Source organism: Paramisgurnus dabryanus, chromosome 24 (assembly GCF_030506205.2).
Source record: "Paramisgurnus dabryanus chromosome 24, PD_genome_1.1, whole genome shotgun sequence".
Lineage (NCBI taxonomy): Eukaryota > Metazoa > Chordata > Actinopteri > Cypriniformes > Cobitidae > Paramisgurnus > Paramisgurnus dabryanus.
Genome location: NC_133360.1, coordinates 7,160,203 through 7,179,493, shown reverse-complemented (window position 1 = coordinate 7,179,493; position 19,291 = coordinate 7,160,203). Strand labels below are relative to the sequence as shown.

General features: G+C 36.9%; 1 protein-coding gene across 4 annotated transcripts; it reads right to left on the bottom strand.

Moving 5' to 3' along the window:
- Positions 1-313: 313 nt before the first annotated feature.
- On the bottom strand, positions 314-18,973 carry pxk (PX domain containing serine/threonine kinase). Of its 4 annotated transcripts, none has more exons than XM_065244494.2 (19): positions 18,697-18,973; positions 15,672-15,722; positions 12,998-13,045; positions 12,602-12,785; positions 12,433-12,510; positions 11,844-11,917; positions 11,323-11,397; positions 9,394-9,498; positions 9,080-9,181; positions 8,517-8,678; positions 7,470-7,587; positions 7,263-7,341; positions 7,051-7,099; positions 6,872-6,949; positions 6,581-6,667; positions 6,420-6,483; positions 3,566-3,625; positions 3,096-3,123; positions 1,864-2,002 (listed from the first exon to the last, which is right to left on the bottom strand). In XM_065244494.2, exons 1-18 carry the CDS (start codon positions 18,808-18,810, stop codon positions 3,107-3,109), a joined length of 1,545 nt encoding a protein of 514 aa, XP_065100566.1. In that variant the 5' UTR covers positions 18,811-18,973; the 3' UTR covers positions 1,864-2,002; positions 3,096-3,106. The 4 variants fall into 4 exon arrangements, with proteins under 4 accessions (XP_065100564.1, XP_065100563.1, XP_065100566.1 ...); XM_065244493.2 differs by having other exon boundaries at positions 3,566-3,628; positions 18,697-18,971; XM_065244492.2 differs by lacking the exon at positions 3,096-3,123 and having other exon boundaries at positions 314-2,002; positions 18,697-18,971.
- Between the last annotated feature and the right edge of the window lie 318 nt (positions 18,974-19,291).

The following is a 19,291-nucleotide window of genomic DNA, read 5'->3' as shown; positions in this document are numbered from 1 at the left end:
ATATATATATATATATAATAATTACGCACAATACACACACAAATATATAATGCACACACAAAATTTAATTTTGTATACGATTAATCACGATCAATCTTTTGACAGCCCTACTTTTAATATAAATTGTTTAATTATTTTTATTTATTAATTTTAATATTATAAATATAATAGTTAAATGCATATATACATTATAGACAGACAAAAAGACAAAGAACTTTATAAAGCCAGTTTAATTGTGTTGTTTTATATTTTAATATTATAAATATATTAGTTATTTAGTTAAATAGAAACATAAATACATAGGTAGGTAGATAGTTAGGTTATAGAGAATTTTATTAAGAAATACACATATATTATAAATATACATAGTAATATAAAAACACTATAAATATGTATATATTTATATATATATTTACATTAATTTATGTAGCTTTATTCAAAGTGCATTTATTATTTTGTCTAAATCATTAATAATATATTATTTTATATCATATGATGCATAAAAGTGAATAAATCACATGAGATCGGTTCCATTGTGTTTGTCTTTACTTCAATGTTCACAACTAAAACACAACAATATAATTCTTTTAAAATATTGCCAATACACATTTTAGGCAGGGACATTTTTTAAAGCATTTTGAGGATGTTCACCTCCAGTGCTTTTAACATTAGTTGTGGCAACAGTACAGAGGGCAGATATCTTCATTATTAAACGTATTCAAAAACTGACATTGTCCCCATACTGACATAAACTCTGTAAACTTTATTTAGTCTTTTCAGGACCACTGCTAAATATTCAGCGGTAAAGTGCTGCAGCGAAAATGAAACATTATTCAATTTCCCCCCACGATAATAACAAAGCAAAGACTAGCTGTATTTAACCGTCATGTTTTCATGAATCTATATACAAATGGGATTACTGTTACAAGAGCAAAAGATGACGTTAAAGGTGATCTACTGTGCATCACTGTACATTATTCTAGGGCAGAAACTGGATCTGGTGAATTTAGGAGGCTCCTTTCTTTCAACAGGTGACTTAAAATTATAACGACCAATAGGATTGCGTTGCACAATTGACATCACATTGGCAAAAGTCACTTTAACTATGTTTGTCGTCTCATACAGCGCATCACATCATGCAAGGGGCTTAAAAATAAATGCATTTCTTCTTAATGTTATTATTTGTGCAACGTATCGATTGTGATCTTGCCGAACAAGAATACAAATTTAACTTTTTTCGAAAATACGAACAATGTAGCTCAGAATTACAAAGAGAACAAAGAAAGCTCTCAGCTTTTAGGCACAATGGTAAATGTGGCGAACGCTAAAAATCCTCACCCCAAACCCTTCAAAATGAGCCAACAATAGGTAACCAAAAGGCATAATATTGCAAGTCGTTGAATTAAAATGTCAAGATTCAATTCACTATGAAAGCATTAAAAATATAACTCTGCAGCAAGTTTTATGTACCAACAACAATAAAATCCAGTTTTCGTTTATCTTAAATAAATGTGCCGGCCTTGTTCTCCATCTTGTGTCCGTCTTTAAAAAGTCTAATTTTTATACAACAGCTGGTCCAAGCAGAACTGTTTAGGTTACAATGAGCAGCATAACAAAAGCGCTGACTGTTAATGTCCAAATTACTATGGAAAGTGAATAAAACAAACAAGCTGACAAACATGAAAGACGTTTAAATATAAACACAATCATTTTTCACTGTAGACGGATGCTGCTAAAAGCCAAAAAAGAGTTCAAGTGGACTGACACAAGGACGAACTCGCTGCAGTTACGCTCTCGACTTTTCTTCACAAACGCGCACTGCTCCGATCAACGGTTTTTGCTTTTTTAAGTTTGCCTTTGCTGAAGGACTGGATGGAGCTGAGAAGGGCACCCCGGCCCACGCCGTTGGCACTGGGGGGTGTGAGGGATGGCGTGCTGGAGTCGAACCCTGGAGGTGGTGGAGCAGGTGGAGCAGGAGGAAGAGGAGGTGCCGGAGGTGCTCCTGTGTTATTCAAAGGAAACAGGTTGCATTTTAAAAAACATACATTGTTTACATACCTATAATTCTCTATAGTATGTAAACAGGAAGATGCAAAACGCAAAAATGCCAGTTATAATGATACACTTACCACATGTGAAAACATTTAAAGCCAACACAAATAGTATTTGTTGCACGTTATACTTTCGTAACAGAAAGTGGAACAGAATACAATTTTTTTTTATTTGTGAATTGATAAGAACGTAAACTTATCAATCATGCAAAATAATATCAAGAATGCGTTTAACAAATGAAATATAGTCAGTTTTCAATTCATGTTGGCTTTAAAGTAGCTTGATGCTGATTGGATACAAGGTGCATTTACTGACCAATCACCTTTAGGGAAATAAGCGATGGATAGCATACCTCATGCCTTCTTAACCAATCAGTGAAATGTTACTTTTAGGGCTGCACGATATTGAAGACTAATGGAATGTGCGATAACTTGCAGAATTGTACGCTATACTGATTCGGTATGCGGTGCAGTATTTATATTAAATTCAATAATTAATTATATTTTAAAAACGGAAAATTATATAACAATATAAGAAAGCGTCTTTTTGAAGTATTAAAATCTTTACGTTACTGCAAAACATCGCTATATGTGTATTGCGGTATGCGCGCTTGCGATACTCCTGTGGATTCAATATATCGTGCAGCACTAGTAACTATTGTTTACGTGTTTTAAATGTCATCTCCACCATAAGTGCACTTGTTTTCTTTATAAAAAAAAATTGGATGACTATTATAATATCAGATACCGAAATATACATACATACATGAGAAGAAATAACCATCACAATCCACAACATCCCGATCAAATTGGCATGATAGTGTCTAAAAATAACCTACAAGTCCAGAATGAATTATTTATTTTTCACCAGCAGACGATTGCAGATTGTGAAGTTTCAAAGTTGCATAACCCTTCTCGGTAGACTAAAACCACCGCATGCCTTAATCTGTTTTGGAGAAATCATTGCGTACTACTGAGAAAGGGTAGTAAGTTGCAACTTTATGGTGGTAATAGATTATTATTATTATTATTGAATTACTTTACCCCACACATGTTCAAAATGGTGCATGCTCTAGTTTTGAAGACAGCATAAGAAAGATAGAGAGAAAGACAGAGAAAGAGAGAGAGAGAGAGAGAGAGAGAGAGAGTGAGACACAAATTACTAATCACATTAGACACATCGTATTGAAAATGATGATCATGATCTGGTAAGATGAATGCAGATTGCAACCAATTTCGAGAGGAATGGGTAACCCAATGATTAATTTCGGAGATAAGAAAGATTAAAAATGATTGATTAAGTTATGAGTTATGACTGATCAGTAATTGAAAGGCAGGAAATAAAGTGGTGGTGTGAACACATTATACAAGACATTATGAGTTACAATCTAAAGCATTTTACCACATCATACACAAATATAAAATACAGACCTGTATGTAATGTGGATAAACTAATAAAGACAAAGTCTTCTGATGTTGAAGTATGGACAGATTGATTTATAAATGAGATATACCTGATCCAGGTTGTGGGGTGGGTGAGGAAGGGCAGGTGGGAGGAGAGCTGGCCCCAGAACCTGCTACAAAACAGAGTATGAATGCAAAATGTACAATGTCTAATGTTGAACGCTCTTAGGCAGTGACTAAGCAAAATATTTGTATTTCAATGTAATATAATGCTAAATAAAAGTAATAAATGTCCTAAAACTGCCACAAGATTCATTGAAGAAAGAAATCATGATTGACAGGTCAATCCCAGGTCTCTATAATCGGCACACTATTCAGCTTATAGCGGGCTAGCGAAGGTTAGCTAACATTTAACTAATGTAGCAACCTGATCTCACGAATTTCCATGGTATAGTCACGGAATATTTTGCTCATTTATCCGTGTCATTGTCACAGATCTCCGCATTTTTTCCCATGGCCGTACCACAGACTTACTTTTCCGTGTCATTGTCACGGATTTGTTACTCAACTGTTTTGTCCTATTTTCTTACCATTGTCGCTTCGGTTTATTTTACGGCCACGGAAAAATGCGGAGATCCGTGATGATGACACGTATAAATGAGCAAAATATTCCGTGACTATACCACAGAACTTTGTGAGATCACGTTGCAACATAGTTAGTAGCTACCTACCTACCATCCTGCAGCAAGATATCAATCTGAAAAATATTTGTTACCATGGAAACAGCAATTGACACTGCGTTAATCCTTGCAGGCTAGCAGCTAGGTAATATTAGCACACGTTTACCCATAATCGTTAAACGACAGGTCAATCTCTGGTCTCTGTAATCGGCACAGTTTATTTTATTTTGAGCTAACGAAGGTTAGCTAACATTTACCTAACGTTAGCTAGTTACCTATCAAAAATCCTGCAGCAAACGGTCAATCTAAGAGATCAGTTACCATGGAAACATCAATTTACAGTGGGCTAAGCCTTGCAGGCTAGCAGCTAGGTAATATTAGCACACCGTTTACCCATAAGCGTTCAATTCCAGGTCTCTGTAATTGGCACACTATAGTTTATTGTGAGCTAACAAAGGTTAGCTAACATTTACCTGTTAACTAGCTACCTACCAAAAATCCTGCAGCAAACGGTCAATCTAAGAAATCAGTTACCATGGAAACAGAAATTTACACTGGGCTAAGCCTCGCAGGCTAGCAGCTAGGTAATATTAGCACACCGTTTACCCATAAGCGTTCAATTCCAGGTCTCTGTAATTGGCACACTATAGTTTATTGTGAGCTAACAAAGGTTAGCTAACATTTACCTGTTAACTAGCTTCCTACCAAAAATCCTGCAGCAAACGGTCAATCTAAGAAATCAGTTACCATGGAAACAGAAATTTACACTGGGCTAAGCCTCGCAGGCTAGCAGCTAGGTAATATTAGCACACCGTTTACCCATAAGCGTTCAATTCCAGGTCTCTGTAATTGGCACACTATAGTTTATTGTGAGCTAACAAAGGTTAGCTAACATTTACCTGTTAACTAGCTACCTACCAAAAATCCTGCAGCAAACGGTCAATCTAAGAAATCAGTTACCATGGAAACAGCAATTTACACTGGGCTAAGCCTCGCAGGCAGGCAGCTAGGTAATATTAGCACACCGTTTACCAGGTCTCTGTAATTGGCACACTATAGTTTATTGTGAGCTAACAAAGGTTAGCTAACATTTACCTGTTAAAGGAGTAGTCCACTTTATAGATGGGGCCCATTGACTTACCATTGTATTTTTTTTCCTACTATAAAAAGTCAATGGACCCCATCTTAAAAGTGGACTACTCCTCTAACTAGCTACCTACCAAAAATCCTGTGGCAAAAGGTCAATCTAAGAGATCACAGTTACCATGGAAACAATTTACACTGCGCTAATCCTTGCAGGCTAGCAGCTAGGTAATATTAGCACACCGTTTACCCATTATCGTTAAATGACAGGTCAATCCCTGGTCTCTGTAATCAGTGCACTGTTTAGTTTATTGTGAGCTAACGAAGGTTAACTAACATTTACCTAACGTAAGCTAGCTACCTACCAAAAATCCTGTGGCAAAAGGTCAATCTAAGAAATCACAGTTACCATGGAAACAATTTACACTGCACTAATCCTTGCAGGCTAACAGCTAGGTAATATTAACACACCGTTTACCTATAATCGTTAAATGACAGGTCAATCCCTGATCTCTGTAATCGGCGCACTGTTTAGTTTATTGTGAGCTAAAGAAGGTTAACTAACATTTACCTAACGTTAGCTAGCTACCTACCAAAAATCCTGTGGCAAGAGGTCAATCTAAGAAATCAGTTACCATGGAAACAGCAATTTACACTGCGCTGTGCCTTGCAGGCTAGAAGCTAGGAAATATCGGCACACTATTCCGTTTATTGTGAGCTAGGTAATATTAGCACACCAGGTCTATCCTAGTGTCAATCCCAGGTCTCAGTAATCGAAACACTATTCAGTTTATTAGTTAGCTAGCTACCGAACTACAATCCTGCGACAAAATGTCAATCTAAGAAATCAGTTACAATGGAAACGACAATTTACACTGCTAGCGGGGGAGAGCTAGTTAATGTTAGCTAGCAGCTTACCCACAATCCTGAAGCACCAGGGATATAATGAAAACTGTTGTTACCATGGAAACAGTTATTAAGATGATCACCCAGTAGTGAGTTTTTGTAGGATAGTGAAGGCTGGCATTAGCTATGTTTTCGCTAGTTAGACTTTCCAAAAAGAAAACACATTAAATCAGTAAAATTTGAGCTTTTATTTTATCATCTTTGTCTAAATTTATTTGTAAATTTGAAACAAACGTTGCAATTCACCTGTGGTGATCATTTTAGTTTGTGAATGCTAAAATGTCACATAACATACCAGAGTTATTATTGTATTTCACAGAGAGATCCTCTTCATTTTCGTAAGTCGACTGCCTGGATTTCTGGAACCAAAATAGTCGTGTTGGTTTCAGAATAAAACACAACCCTCACATTTATTGTGCGAATCCCATTGATGGTAAAGCGGTCAAACTCGTTCACCTTTCTGGCCAATATCTTTCTTTTTCTCTTCTCTTCCTCAGATCCGTGGTGTGACTGCGCTCGCGACAACCTCTTGTGCTGGTGGATCTGAAACAAGCAAAGTTTCAGTAACGTTATTGAACAGAGACTTCTAGGAAAAGTTGAACGACTGCGATATTAACAATTTCTGACTCAGGCGTCATCAGGGGGAGGTGGAAAATATTGCATTCCTTTACACCGAAGTCACTAAATCAAATTGAAATTGCACTTGAGAGACTGAAGTGTAGTTTTTAAAGACATGGATGAACTGACCGTCCTCTGTTCCTCCACAAGACGTTTCTCTAAGCACTCTTTAGATGATTTCAGGGCCTCCTTTAATTTCGAACTGATCTGCAGAATAAAAAAAGGGTACAAAAGTTAGTTTCATCTAAGTTGGTACCTAGATAGAAGTTATTTTAAACCTCTACATCTCAAAATTTGTTGTCTTTTACCTTAAACTGAGGTTTCTCCATGTTAAACAGCAGCACGTCGTTGAACAACCTGTTATGACGAAAGTTAAACTGAGCAACAGTTTCTTCATAATATTAAAAATAATTGTGAACAATGACAACATTAACGTTTACTTCTTTTAAGTTAATTTCAGAAATCATCAAATTTAGATTTTTAAAGATTCACTCCTGAAGGCCTGACAGGAAGAACTCACTGGGTTTGTAGAAGCTGGGAAACGGTTGGCATTCCTGTTTTGCAAGCTTCCGTCGACAAGATGGATTGAAGTACAGAGACTGCAGTGTAAATAAAATAATCATATATTTAATTCAGAAAGTGCTTCTTTCAAACAACCTGTTGGTTCTGATCCAAGTGAGCATTTTATAAAAATAAGCATTTAAAAAAATCAGAAAATGGTACTGACCTACAGAGGAGAACGGAGCGGGAGGGTACTGATCCACGGGAACAGCGTCCGGCGGGCGTCCATACGTCATTTCATAAAGCAAGTGTCCGAACGAATAAACATCAATGCTTTCTGTTGTCTAATACAGAAAATAACAGCAGTTTGATCAAATATAATTTTGGATTGGTGTAAGTTATGTATCATTAACTCTTTCCCCTCCAGCACCAGCATTTTTTTGTGATTTTCACAAAAGTTTAAAGCCTTCCAAAAAATGTTCTCATTTAAATATATAAACATACAATATATCAAATGAAAGAACAGATCCTCTGGTTAAATTTTTTTTTTAAATACCTCTCAAATATGGGTAGGTTTCTTCAAAAATACCAAATGTTAAGCAAAAAGCTGAGATAATTGCATTTTTGTGAAGGACTTTTGTTAGAAATCAGATACAGAGCGATGATCAAAACATACATCGTTTTCACTGTTTTTGGATCAGTGGATGCTTCAGTGTTTTATAAGTTGGGTAAGAGCACCACCTAGTGGATAACAATGGAAATATGGATTGTCGTAAAAACTCGTAATTGGCAGGGAAGCATTTTTTCTTTATTGACAAGATAACTCGGCAATGGCGGGGAAAGGGTTAATGCTTAATAACCTAAAGGTGCAGTGTGTAAATTTTAGGAGGATCTATTGACAGGAATGCATTATAATAAACATAACTATGTTATAAGACCTTACATAATGAACCGTTATCTTTTTCGTTATCGTTTTTATCTACATACACCGTGGGTCTCCTTACAAGGAAGTTGCCGTTATGTTTCTACAGTAGCCGTAAACGGACAAACTGCTCTACAGAGCGCGATTCATCCATACGATGTCTCAGACAATGACAGTTAGTTTGTCTTGTGGCAGCTACCGTAGCTTCTCTATGTGTTTCGAAAGGAAGGGGTAAGCAGTGGACTGAGCCATTGGTTGTGATTTGCAATCTTACCGCTAGATGCTGCTTTAATCTACACACGGCACCTTTTATTAAATGTATTCGGTAAAAATATAGTAAAAGGAGCTTACATTTATTTTTCTGAATTGTGTGAAATATGGTCTATAATATGACGGCAGTCCCAGTACTGAATTCTCTATATCCAACAGTTTGCATGTGTTCTCTTCTATAAGAACATTAGATGCATGTAGATGTCCGTATGGGAAACCCTTATCATGAAGAAATTTCAGCGCCTGTGACAAAACAAAAAATTAAAAAAAAACAAAAATTAGATTTGCAATTCCAGCCGGTAATATCAGGTAGGAAAAATAATGATTGGGATTTAAAGTTTAAGAAAAATGTTGCATAACAAGTATAGAAAGAGATTTGAAGTGTTAATGAGTAATTACACTAGATAACTGTTTATCTACAAAACAAAGTCTGTGTGATTCATTCACATTTATGCCTTTGGCAGACACTTATCCAAAGTGACATTTTTTATCAACATGCCTGTTCCCTGGATTCAAACCAATGACTTTTTTCAAGCTAACCCAATAACATATACAAGAACATTGATGATTTAACCTGAAACAGCTTTGCGCAAAAAACTGAAAATTTTAGAGGAGTATGAATACAGCGCTGAATCAAAACAGACCTCCAGAATCTGTCTCCCATATGTTCGGATTTGTTGCAGCTCCAGACCCTGGATCTTTTTGGGATTGCAGTACTTCTTCAGAAAGGGTTCTTTTGGCTTCACCTTACAAATTGAAAAAAAAAAAATCATAAACAAACAAACAAATAAATAACAAAATAAATAAATAAATAACATGTTATATACATTATAGTGACAGAAAATATTTAACGATTTTTTTAACGACTAAAAACTACAACAAAAAATATGTTTAATAAATCCCTTTGACGTATTAAGACTATAGTAAAGAATAAGATATGTGAAAAATAGCAACTTACATTGCAGATGTAATCCCTAAGAGTTCCTTTCTCGTTGAAAACCCGAATTATCAGTGCAGACGATTCGCTTGGGGTGGCGAAACTGATTGTAGAGATGTTTGGATGCTATACAATGTTAACAAAAAACAGCTGCAGTAAGAAACATACAAACTCCAAATAAACTATTTTTTTTTTTCAGTTTCTGAAGAAAACGTAAATAGAGGGCCGCAGGGATGATGTATTTTTGTAAGCAAAATGTACTTTTGTATTTTTCTGGTCCATAGAAAAAAAACATAAATTTTTCCCATTTGGATTTGGATTATTGCAAAAAATAAGCAACAAACAAAAGTTAAAGACAATTATACACATTTTGTTAATCTTCAAAGATAAATAAAAATTTTGTGCATTTTGTATTGTAAATGTGTTTACTAAAAACTAGTGATGCACCGATGTATCGGCCGCCGATATTTATCGGCCGATTTTTGATGAATTTGAAACCATCGGCATATCGGCAATAGCACGAGAAAGGCCGATACCGATTGTTTATTAATTAACTGCATAAAGATATCCATTATATGTAAAAAAAAAATGAGTTAATGTTGTTAATAAAATAAATGCTAAATAGCAAAAACCACCTTAGAAGGTTGTCATGTTGTCTTATTATATTTGTTTTAGCTTAATTTGTGCCTCTCTTATTATGTTGGTCAGTTGAATGTTAATTAGATCCAATCCATGTTCAGTAAAAATAATTTGATGCAGAAATAAACTAGCTAATAGACCAACTGTATAGTATTGTATACAAGTGTTTAATGTCGGTATCGGCATCGGCCAGAAGTTGTCTGTTTAAATCGGTATCGCCCCAAAAAATCCTATCGGTGCATCCCTACTAAAAACACAAAATAACAAATTTTGACTTTTCATAAAAGGTTTGCCACGCTTAAGCTAAAATTTGGTTGCTGAAGTGTTTTGAATGTTTTTTTCTACATTTCTATGTACTTTTTATAATTCAAAATCAAAATACCACACCTCCCAAGTCTCTATTTTCTATACAGTAGTTTAATAATTTGGAAACACAGACTTTTTGTGAGATCTGTTGAATATTACAGTACAATTGATAAAGTCAAAGCAGAAAACCAGCCAAGCAGGAAAAACAACCATGGCGCATGACAATCTCAAACAAATCATCCAAACATTCGGGTCCGCGCACAAAGACAGGGGCTGTTCATCTACCATCAGCAGACTGTCTGTCTGGTGTCTGTAACATATTGCCATTTGGGATCAATGTGTGTTTAATAGGACCGAGAAAATGTAAAGTGATTTTTAAATGCTATGTTTTTATCTTTATCATCATCGTTCAGCTTCATAACAAAGTATGAGGTTATTCATGCCCTACAGCTGCATTTCTGCCTGATTTTGCTTGGTTTTTGACTTGACTCTTTTGGCTTAAGACTAAACACCCCAAATCCATTGCAAATTGACCAACAGGGGACTATACAATGCTCAATAAAGTGTCGCATGGGGCGCTTGACAACCTGTACGCATGCGCAGTAGCTGAAATGACCTTGAAAAATGTGTTTTATAGCACAATTTAAACAGAAGTTATGATACGGTTGATGTCACGTTAAATTTGTGGGTCAGAAATATGTTGTTTAATTGTGATTATAGAAAAATACCTGACTTTCCACATTAAGGTGGATGGGACTTTAGACAGAAATAACTGCCCGGAGGTGTTGCAAAGATGGCCGCCAAATGGGGCGACTTTTCTAAAGAAATTTAATAATTGTGAACGTCAGTTTTCCTATTGAAAATTCTTCTTACATTTTCTTCAGAAAACACAAGTCTATAATCATAACAGAGGTCAGGGTCTTAAAGGCACAGTACACATTTTAAAATAAAGATTTACTAATGCTAAAGATATACACAAAAGTTTATGGGCCAAAAAAGACTTACAGACAAACTAGAAAGTAGCTTCATTGCCGACTGGAGATCTTTGTCCGATAAGAATTTATCTGGACCCAAATCAACCTAGAATTTAAAAAATGCATTACTGCAAGTAACATGGTCATGAAATTTTACAAACATGTGGCTAACTATAGAATAAAATACAGTATTGTTTCTACAAACAAAGCATGGTCTACATTAAGGGTTACATAATAATGGTGTGGTTTCCCGGAGATGGCTTACTCTAGTTGCGTGTTTGAGCTGGCTTAATTTAAAAACATCTAAGACGTATCATAACATATATTAGTGTCATTGTTTTTGTCTCAATATGCAAATCAGTATTCTTTTTGTTTGTAAAAACTACTTAAATGTCCTAATATAACTAAGCCCTAGTCCTGGATTAATCTAAACCCTGTCTGGGAAACCGCCCCAATGAGAATTAAACCTGTTGATGTCAAAGTCCTAGATTATCTAAAACTAAGAAGGTTTCATGCATATCGGTCTGTATTTTGTTTGTATGCGAAACTCACCCAACTTAAAACTTGTTTGTCTTTGGGCTGATCTTTGTCTTTGACTAAGAAGTACCTCTTTCGTAACCTCCAGCCTATAAAACACAAACGTTAACCAATTACATCTTAATTTGTGACTGTAAATTATAAATCTTAAGAGAGACCAAAGTTTCCTCAAAAGGGTAAAACTTAATATGGGAAATATTTCCCATGAGTCTCAAATATCGAGATGTCATGAACACCCACATCTGCACCATCTGACACCAGGATCTGAAAATAAACTGTGTCATCATCATAACAAGCAAATCAATATAACGTAGATCATTAACTTTATAGCTGTTCTGTCATTTAAAGCTAATCTTTATAGCTTTTAGTATGCCGTCTAATAGTATGATTCCTTGGAAATAAATCTGCAATAAATAAATTGATTAGTGAAATTGATTTTTAGCAATAATGTTTATCATTGAGCCCAACAAACGTTGGTTTAATTTCAGCCTAAATGGTGCTCAACTAGTGACGTAGTGCATGGACCAATCAGAGGAGTTGCTGTTACCATAGTAACAGTAAGACTAGCAAGAAAGTCACCCTGATTTAAGTCAGCTTTACTCACCGATGTCTTTTAAAGGTTCGACAACCTCCCATTTTGGGTCGGATCTAAAGAACATGGACACCTGCTGTAAGGCTATTTCTGAAAAAAGTAAAGAGGGGATTTAAAAATAATTAATATACAATTTAGCTCTTTTTAGAACATATTATACACAATAACAAGTGCATTATACCCGTGTAGTTTGCCGAGTAATTGGGGTCCAGAAACTTCTTGACCATCTCACAGCTGGACAGGACGTGATGACGCGTGATGTAGTTTAGATAAGCCTGAAGACCTTTCTGACGTTCGGCTATAAACTCTCGGTCCATGTTTCCTATCAGCTTCTTAGGAGGAAGTGGCAGGTTCAGACCACAGATCTATAAAAACGGAGGGTGGGGCATGGGAGAGCCAAACTGAAGTTATTTTTTGACAGACGGGAAGGGTAAAGTTAAAAGCCCTTTCTGATGAGTCAGCAAAAGCGAAGGGCCATTTGCGATGTCAAAGCATTGCTTTTAAATCAGAGCAGCGATGAAAGACGTTTATGGGAAAAGGTGTTTTGGACACGGGATTGAGCGAACGCTGCACTCACCAGTAAACTGTTATTCAGCATGTCAAAGTCACTGTATCTTCTGATGACCTAAAAATCAAGACATCAAATCAATTAAAAAACCTTCCATTAACAGAGAGAGACAGACAGACAGATACTGTAGGTAGGTAGATACTGTAGGTACTGCAGAGAGATAGATATACAGACAGACATTAGTACACAGAGATAGACAGAAAGACAAACAAACAAACAGACAGATAGAGATATGGACAGACATACAGACATAGAGACACTGTTGGTAGGTAGATACTGTAGTGGATAGATAGATAGATAGAGATGGATGCACAGACAGACAGACAGACATAGATGGACAGACAGACAGACAGACAAGTAAACTAATATTGTAGGTAGATAGACAGATGAACATACAGAAAGCTAGACAGAAAGAAACAGATAGATAGATAGATAGATGGACGGACAGACAGATGACATAAAGACTGACATGGATGGATAGACAGACAGGCAGACAGATAGACGGACAGCCAGCCAGAGATTGACAAGTAGACAGACATACAGACAGACAGACAGACAGACAGACAGAGATAGATAGACAGACATAGAGACACTGTTGGTAGGTAGATACTGTAGTGAATAGATAGACAGACAGACAGACATTAATACACAGAGATTGACAGAAAGAAAAAAAGACAGACAGACAGACAGATAGAGATGGATGGACAGACAGACAGACATACAAAGATGAACAGACAGACAAGTAAAATAATACTGTAGGTAGATAGACAGATGAACATACAGAAAGATAGACAGAAAGAAACAGACTGATAGATTGACAGACGGACAGACATATAAATACAGACAGACAGAAAGACAAACAGATAGAGGGATGGACAGACAGACAGAGATGACATATAGACAGACAAACACACACACACACACACACACACACACACACACAAAAACCGAGATAGACAGACAGACAACTGGTTAGGTAGGTAGGTAGGTGGGTGCACGGACGGACGGACAAATAAGTACAGACAGACATAAAGATAGACAGAAAGACAAACAGATAGAAAGATGGACAGACAGACACGCACGCACACACAGAAAAACAGAGATAGACAGACATGTAAGTAGATAGAAACTGTAGGTAGATAGATGGACGGACGGACAGACAGACAGACAGACAGAGACGGACATACAGACAGATAGATAGACACACACACAGACAAACATGCAGACAGATAGATGGACATATAGATAGATATAGATGGACGGACAGACAGACATTAATACACAGAGATTGACAGACAGACAGAGATGGACAGATAGATAGATAGAGATGGATGGACAGACAGACAGACAAGCAGGCAAGTAGATAGATACTGTAGGTAGATAGATTGACAGACAGTCGGACGGACGGACATATAAATACAGACAGACAGAAAGATGATAGAGAGACAGAAAGACAAACAGATAGAGGGATGGACAGACAGACAGAGATGACATATAGACAGACAAACACACACACACACACACACACACACAAAAACCGAGATAGACAGACAGACAGATGGACAAATAGACAGACAGACAGACACGTGGGTAGGTAGGTGGGTAGGTAGTATAGAGAGATGGACAGACTGACAAACACGCATGCACACACACAAACACACACACACACACACACACACACACACACACACACACACACACACACACACACACACACACACACACACACACACACACACACACACACACACACACAGAAAAACAGAGATAGACAGACATGTAAGTAGATAGAAACTGTAGGTAGATAGATAGACGGACGGACAGACAGACAGAGACGGACATACAGACAGATAGATAGACACACAGACAAACATGCAGACAGATTGATGGACAGATAGATAGATATAGATGGACAGACAGACAGACAGACAAACAGACAAACAGACAGACAAGTAAAATTATACTGTAGGTAGATAGACAGATGGACATACAGAAAGATAGACAAAAATAAACAGACAGATAGAGTGATGGACGGACAGACGACATATAGACAGACATGGATAGATAGACAAATAGACAGACAGACAGATAGAGATAGATAGACAGACAGATAGCTAGACAGATAGGGACAGATGGTCAGACAGACACGTTAATAGATAGATACTGTAGACAGACAGATAGATAGATAGATAGATAGATAGATAGATAGATAGATAGATAGATAGATAGATAGATAGATAGATAGATAGATAGATAGATAGATTGGACAGACAAGTAGGTAGACAGACAGGGTCACAAAGTAAAATGTCCTGAATCAACATTTGATCAAAAATACCCCAACATACCCGTAACTCAAACCCTTGCCATGTTTTAACCCTTAAATTAGTGTGAAATAATAGTTTGAGAAGATTTTATAAAAAGCCCCTAACCCAATCCTAAATCTAACATACACCCTAATCCTGCAATCTGATTGGATAATAAAAATGTTGATCCAGGACCAACAATGTTGTTGATTCAGGATCACATCATACTAGGTGAAATCATGATATGTTGATGGACAGACAGACTGACACACAGAAAAATAGACAGACAGACAGACATACAGAATGCAATGTATGAAATCCAGATTGCGTAGCTAAAACCGTTCTCATACTTGCGTAAAGTATTTTCCAGTTCAACTTACAGTCCAACTGTTGTCTGTGGAAACCCCCCTCTGTACACGAATGATGTATTCCTGTCAACAGAGGAATCAAAAAGTCCTGTTTACAAAACCTCTACCATCATCAAACTTGACCAGTTAGTCCACCGAAAACCAGTCTGATGGCCTTTCTTAATGCATGAACAAAATGCATTTCTTTGCCATGCTAATAAAAATGATAAAGGTCATGGTTTATAATCGGAATTCATTTCAATCACGAAAGAATAAAACCATAAATAATAAAAATGATAACTTCTTCGAAGAACAACCTTCGGGCCCTAAAAAGCTCATTTCGGTCGTTCCTTTACAACACTGTCTATTCAAGCAATCACGGATTTACAAATTTTGTGGGTTTCACAGGAAAACTGTGAAAAAACAGGAAGTCCAAAGACTTGCAGTGTACAAGTTACACATCAGGGGCCGTATTCACAAAGCATTTTATCTTATCACTAAGAGTACTCCTAAATCGCACTAAAAGATTTTAGCTAGGAGTTTTCTCTTAAAAGTTATTCACAACGCCTTTCAGACCTACTTTTAGTAAGGAAAAATGATAACTCCTAAACTAAGAGTGAGTCTTCGTTGCTACGGATGACGTCAATTCTCATGCACGAGCTGCCTCGCAATGACCACGGTGATTGGTTGTTAGATGACAGGGCTGTCATGCGGAAAATAACACAGACGCACCAAATCATGGAATTACAATATCGAAATATGTCTGTGTCTTATACAAAATAATAATAGTAATGCCATCGAAATGCATATATAAAAGAAAAGTCGTGATTTAAATTAAATTAAATCAAGGTAGCCTAATACAAATGAAAACCGCCAATTGCCTAATAATAAAAAACGACATTGCATTAACACTTGCTTGATTAATGTACATCCTATTATCCTAAAAAGACTACTTAAAGCAAGGAAATGTTGCCCATATTAAAGAAGCCTGCCTAATGTAATAAATAAATGATGGTGGATTATGAACTCGCCAAAACGAAAAAAAAAGCCCAAATGGATGCAGGATCTGCTGCTGGCCCAGTTAGTGCTGGAAAAACGTAATAAAAGGGAAATTCGGCACTGAGATATCAAGCAAAACTAAGCGTGAGACATGCGCAAAAAGGGATGCGCGGGTCAATGTACAAAGCAACTGGCACCCGACCAACGTTTTCAACTAACCCGCCCGCAACTCGGACCGCAAAAAATAAATAGTGTACCCGACCCGCTCCCTGGCCCGCATTTTTTTTAAGTAGTAATTGTTTAATAGTTAATTGGCATCTTTATTTCAAACGACCCGACCGAACGCGACCCGAATATCATAAAAAATATTTTTGGATGACTCGTGACCGCGGGTGACCGCATGCATCCGCTCATTTCGTATCAACCCGCGCATCACTGGGGAGAGGATTTGTTGCAGATCAATGCAGCATTCCCGCTTATGTCGCGGACCCCGGACGAATGCGAGACATTACAATCGCAGTAGAGGGTTGAGATTTCAGCATTTAAACAGACTAGCATGGCAACAGGTATGCCTATAATATTAAATATTTAATATCATTATTGTTTCATGTAATTCTAAAAAACTTCCTGCTTGTCATGAATGTAATGAATTATGAAACAAATGTCATAAACAACATGCTTACATTAAAGTGTGCTTTTAAGTGTTATGTGCAATGCTTTTGAGTTGGTGAAACTGTCCATGTTAAGGAGGATCAGCACCTAAGGCATTTTAAGATCCTTTGTGAATAGGTCTTAGTGAGTTAGGAGTCCTCTCGACTTCTTTTAAGCTGTCCCAGACTTAGGTGCTACTTTTTGGGCTAAAATGCTTCGTGAATTACTTTTAGTGAAAAAAATTAGGAGTCCTAAAGTTAGGAGTGACACGCCCATTATTTTTAGGAGTTGCTCCTAAATTCGCCAGTTAGGAGCTACTTTTAGCCTTAAAATTCTTTGTGAATACGGCCCCTGAATCTCATCTGCCCCCTCACAATGACCCCGTCATTATGTTACTCATACACTTTAATGTTTGACTCTCCTTGAAAATGTCACCTGACACTCTCTTAACACTTAAACATAGGGTAAAGGCTTTTATTGCCCTTACAGTTTCCATCATGCATGACAGGAGCATGACTATTTCAGTGGAAATCTATTATATGACTGATCATTTCCGTTAACTGTTGTTTCATGTCTTTACATGCATTCACATTCTTTCAGGATGCAAAATATATAAGGATGAACATGACAATAAAAACATATCTACAGGTTGTTAATGTAAACTTGTCTGTTACCGAAACTGAAAAGCTGATAAGTGATTACATAGCAGTTTCATTTCCAGGGTAATGAAAAGTGAATAGATGACAAATGAGGGAGGGGGAAGCGATGGGCTTTCATGTGGCTTTGCTTTCACAACACGAGTACATTTCTTGCAGCAGTAATACAAAGAATCGTTTTTTATATACATGCATGAAGCCACAAGATCAGTTTAAGGGTGGTTTGTGTGTCATATGAGATTTATCTTTATATAAAGCGTCATAAACGTTTAAATATTTTTTTGTAAACGCGTATATCACTTCATTCAAAATTTATGCATATTCAAAAGATTGTTTAAATAAAAGGATTTTATAATGCTGACACATTTCATGACTTCTTCATTCATGCATGTTTGTTTACATTGACAGTACGGTTAAAATAAAAATTATTTTCCAGCCTATTGTCAATTTACATTTAACTGTAAATGTCAAAAAATGTCATCTTATACTTGATAATGATATATTTTAAGATAAACTTAAACATCACAATCGATTAACAATCAACAACATTTAAATCAACAAAAGGAAGCGTAAAGTTGGAATTTAAACACTAGTATTAACTTTGATATTGACGTTGTCGTCCTTAACTGTATATATTTGTAATGTATCCTACATTAAAGGGTTTACGGATCCAGAACCGTCTATACGACACCCCCCGGGTCTCAGCCCGGATATAAACAACCGATCAAAGCTTCTCCGGTGGTTCCGTTTACCGTGTGCGACTGTAAACTCTGCGTGGTCTCGATCACGGCGATCAGCGGCACGGTGTCGTCCAGCGGCGGCTTCCTGCCGGACAGCGGCGGCGTCTGTTGCTCCATGAACGCCATCCCAAAGGAAAACAACACGAAACAGCTTCAATTCCACTGCGCTGGGTTCGGTGTAACCGAGAGCCCGCCCCGGTCGGTAAAGGGACGTGACGATTAAACACTTCACTTCCACTGCGCTTCTCCACTGCGTGACAACGTGGGAAACGCGAATCACAAGGCGTGTTTGATTCCTTGGAGTGCTGCGCAGACCGATTAGAGTATGACGTCGAAGTACCGCGAGAGCGATGCTTTCCCATCCCTCTCGCGGTACTTTGATGTTATACGCTGATTAGTCCGCAGTGCGCACTTTCGATTTGTTTACTATAAAAGTGATCAAGTTTAATTAAATGCCGCCTGCTTACCACTATTTTTTTTTCCTGGTGTGTTTTATTTTGTTTTCTTCAAGTTCGCACTACTGATATCTAATTTTTTGACACCGCATTTAAACAAATAAATTAAATATGGCATTTTAATTTTTTTTACACTTTACTGTATTGTACTA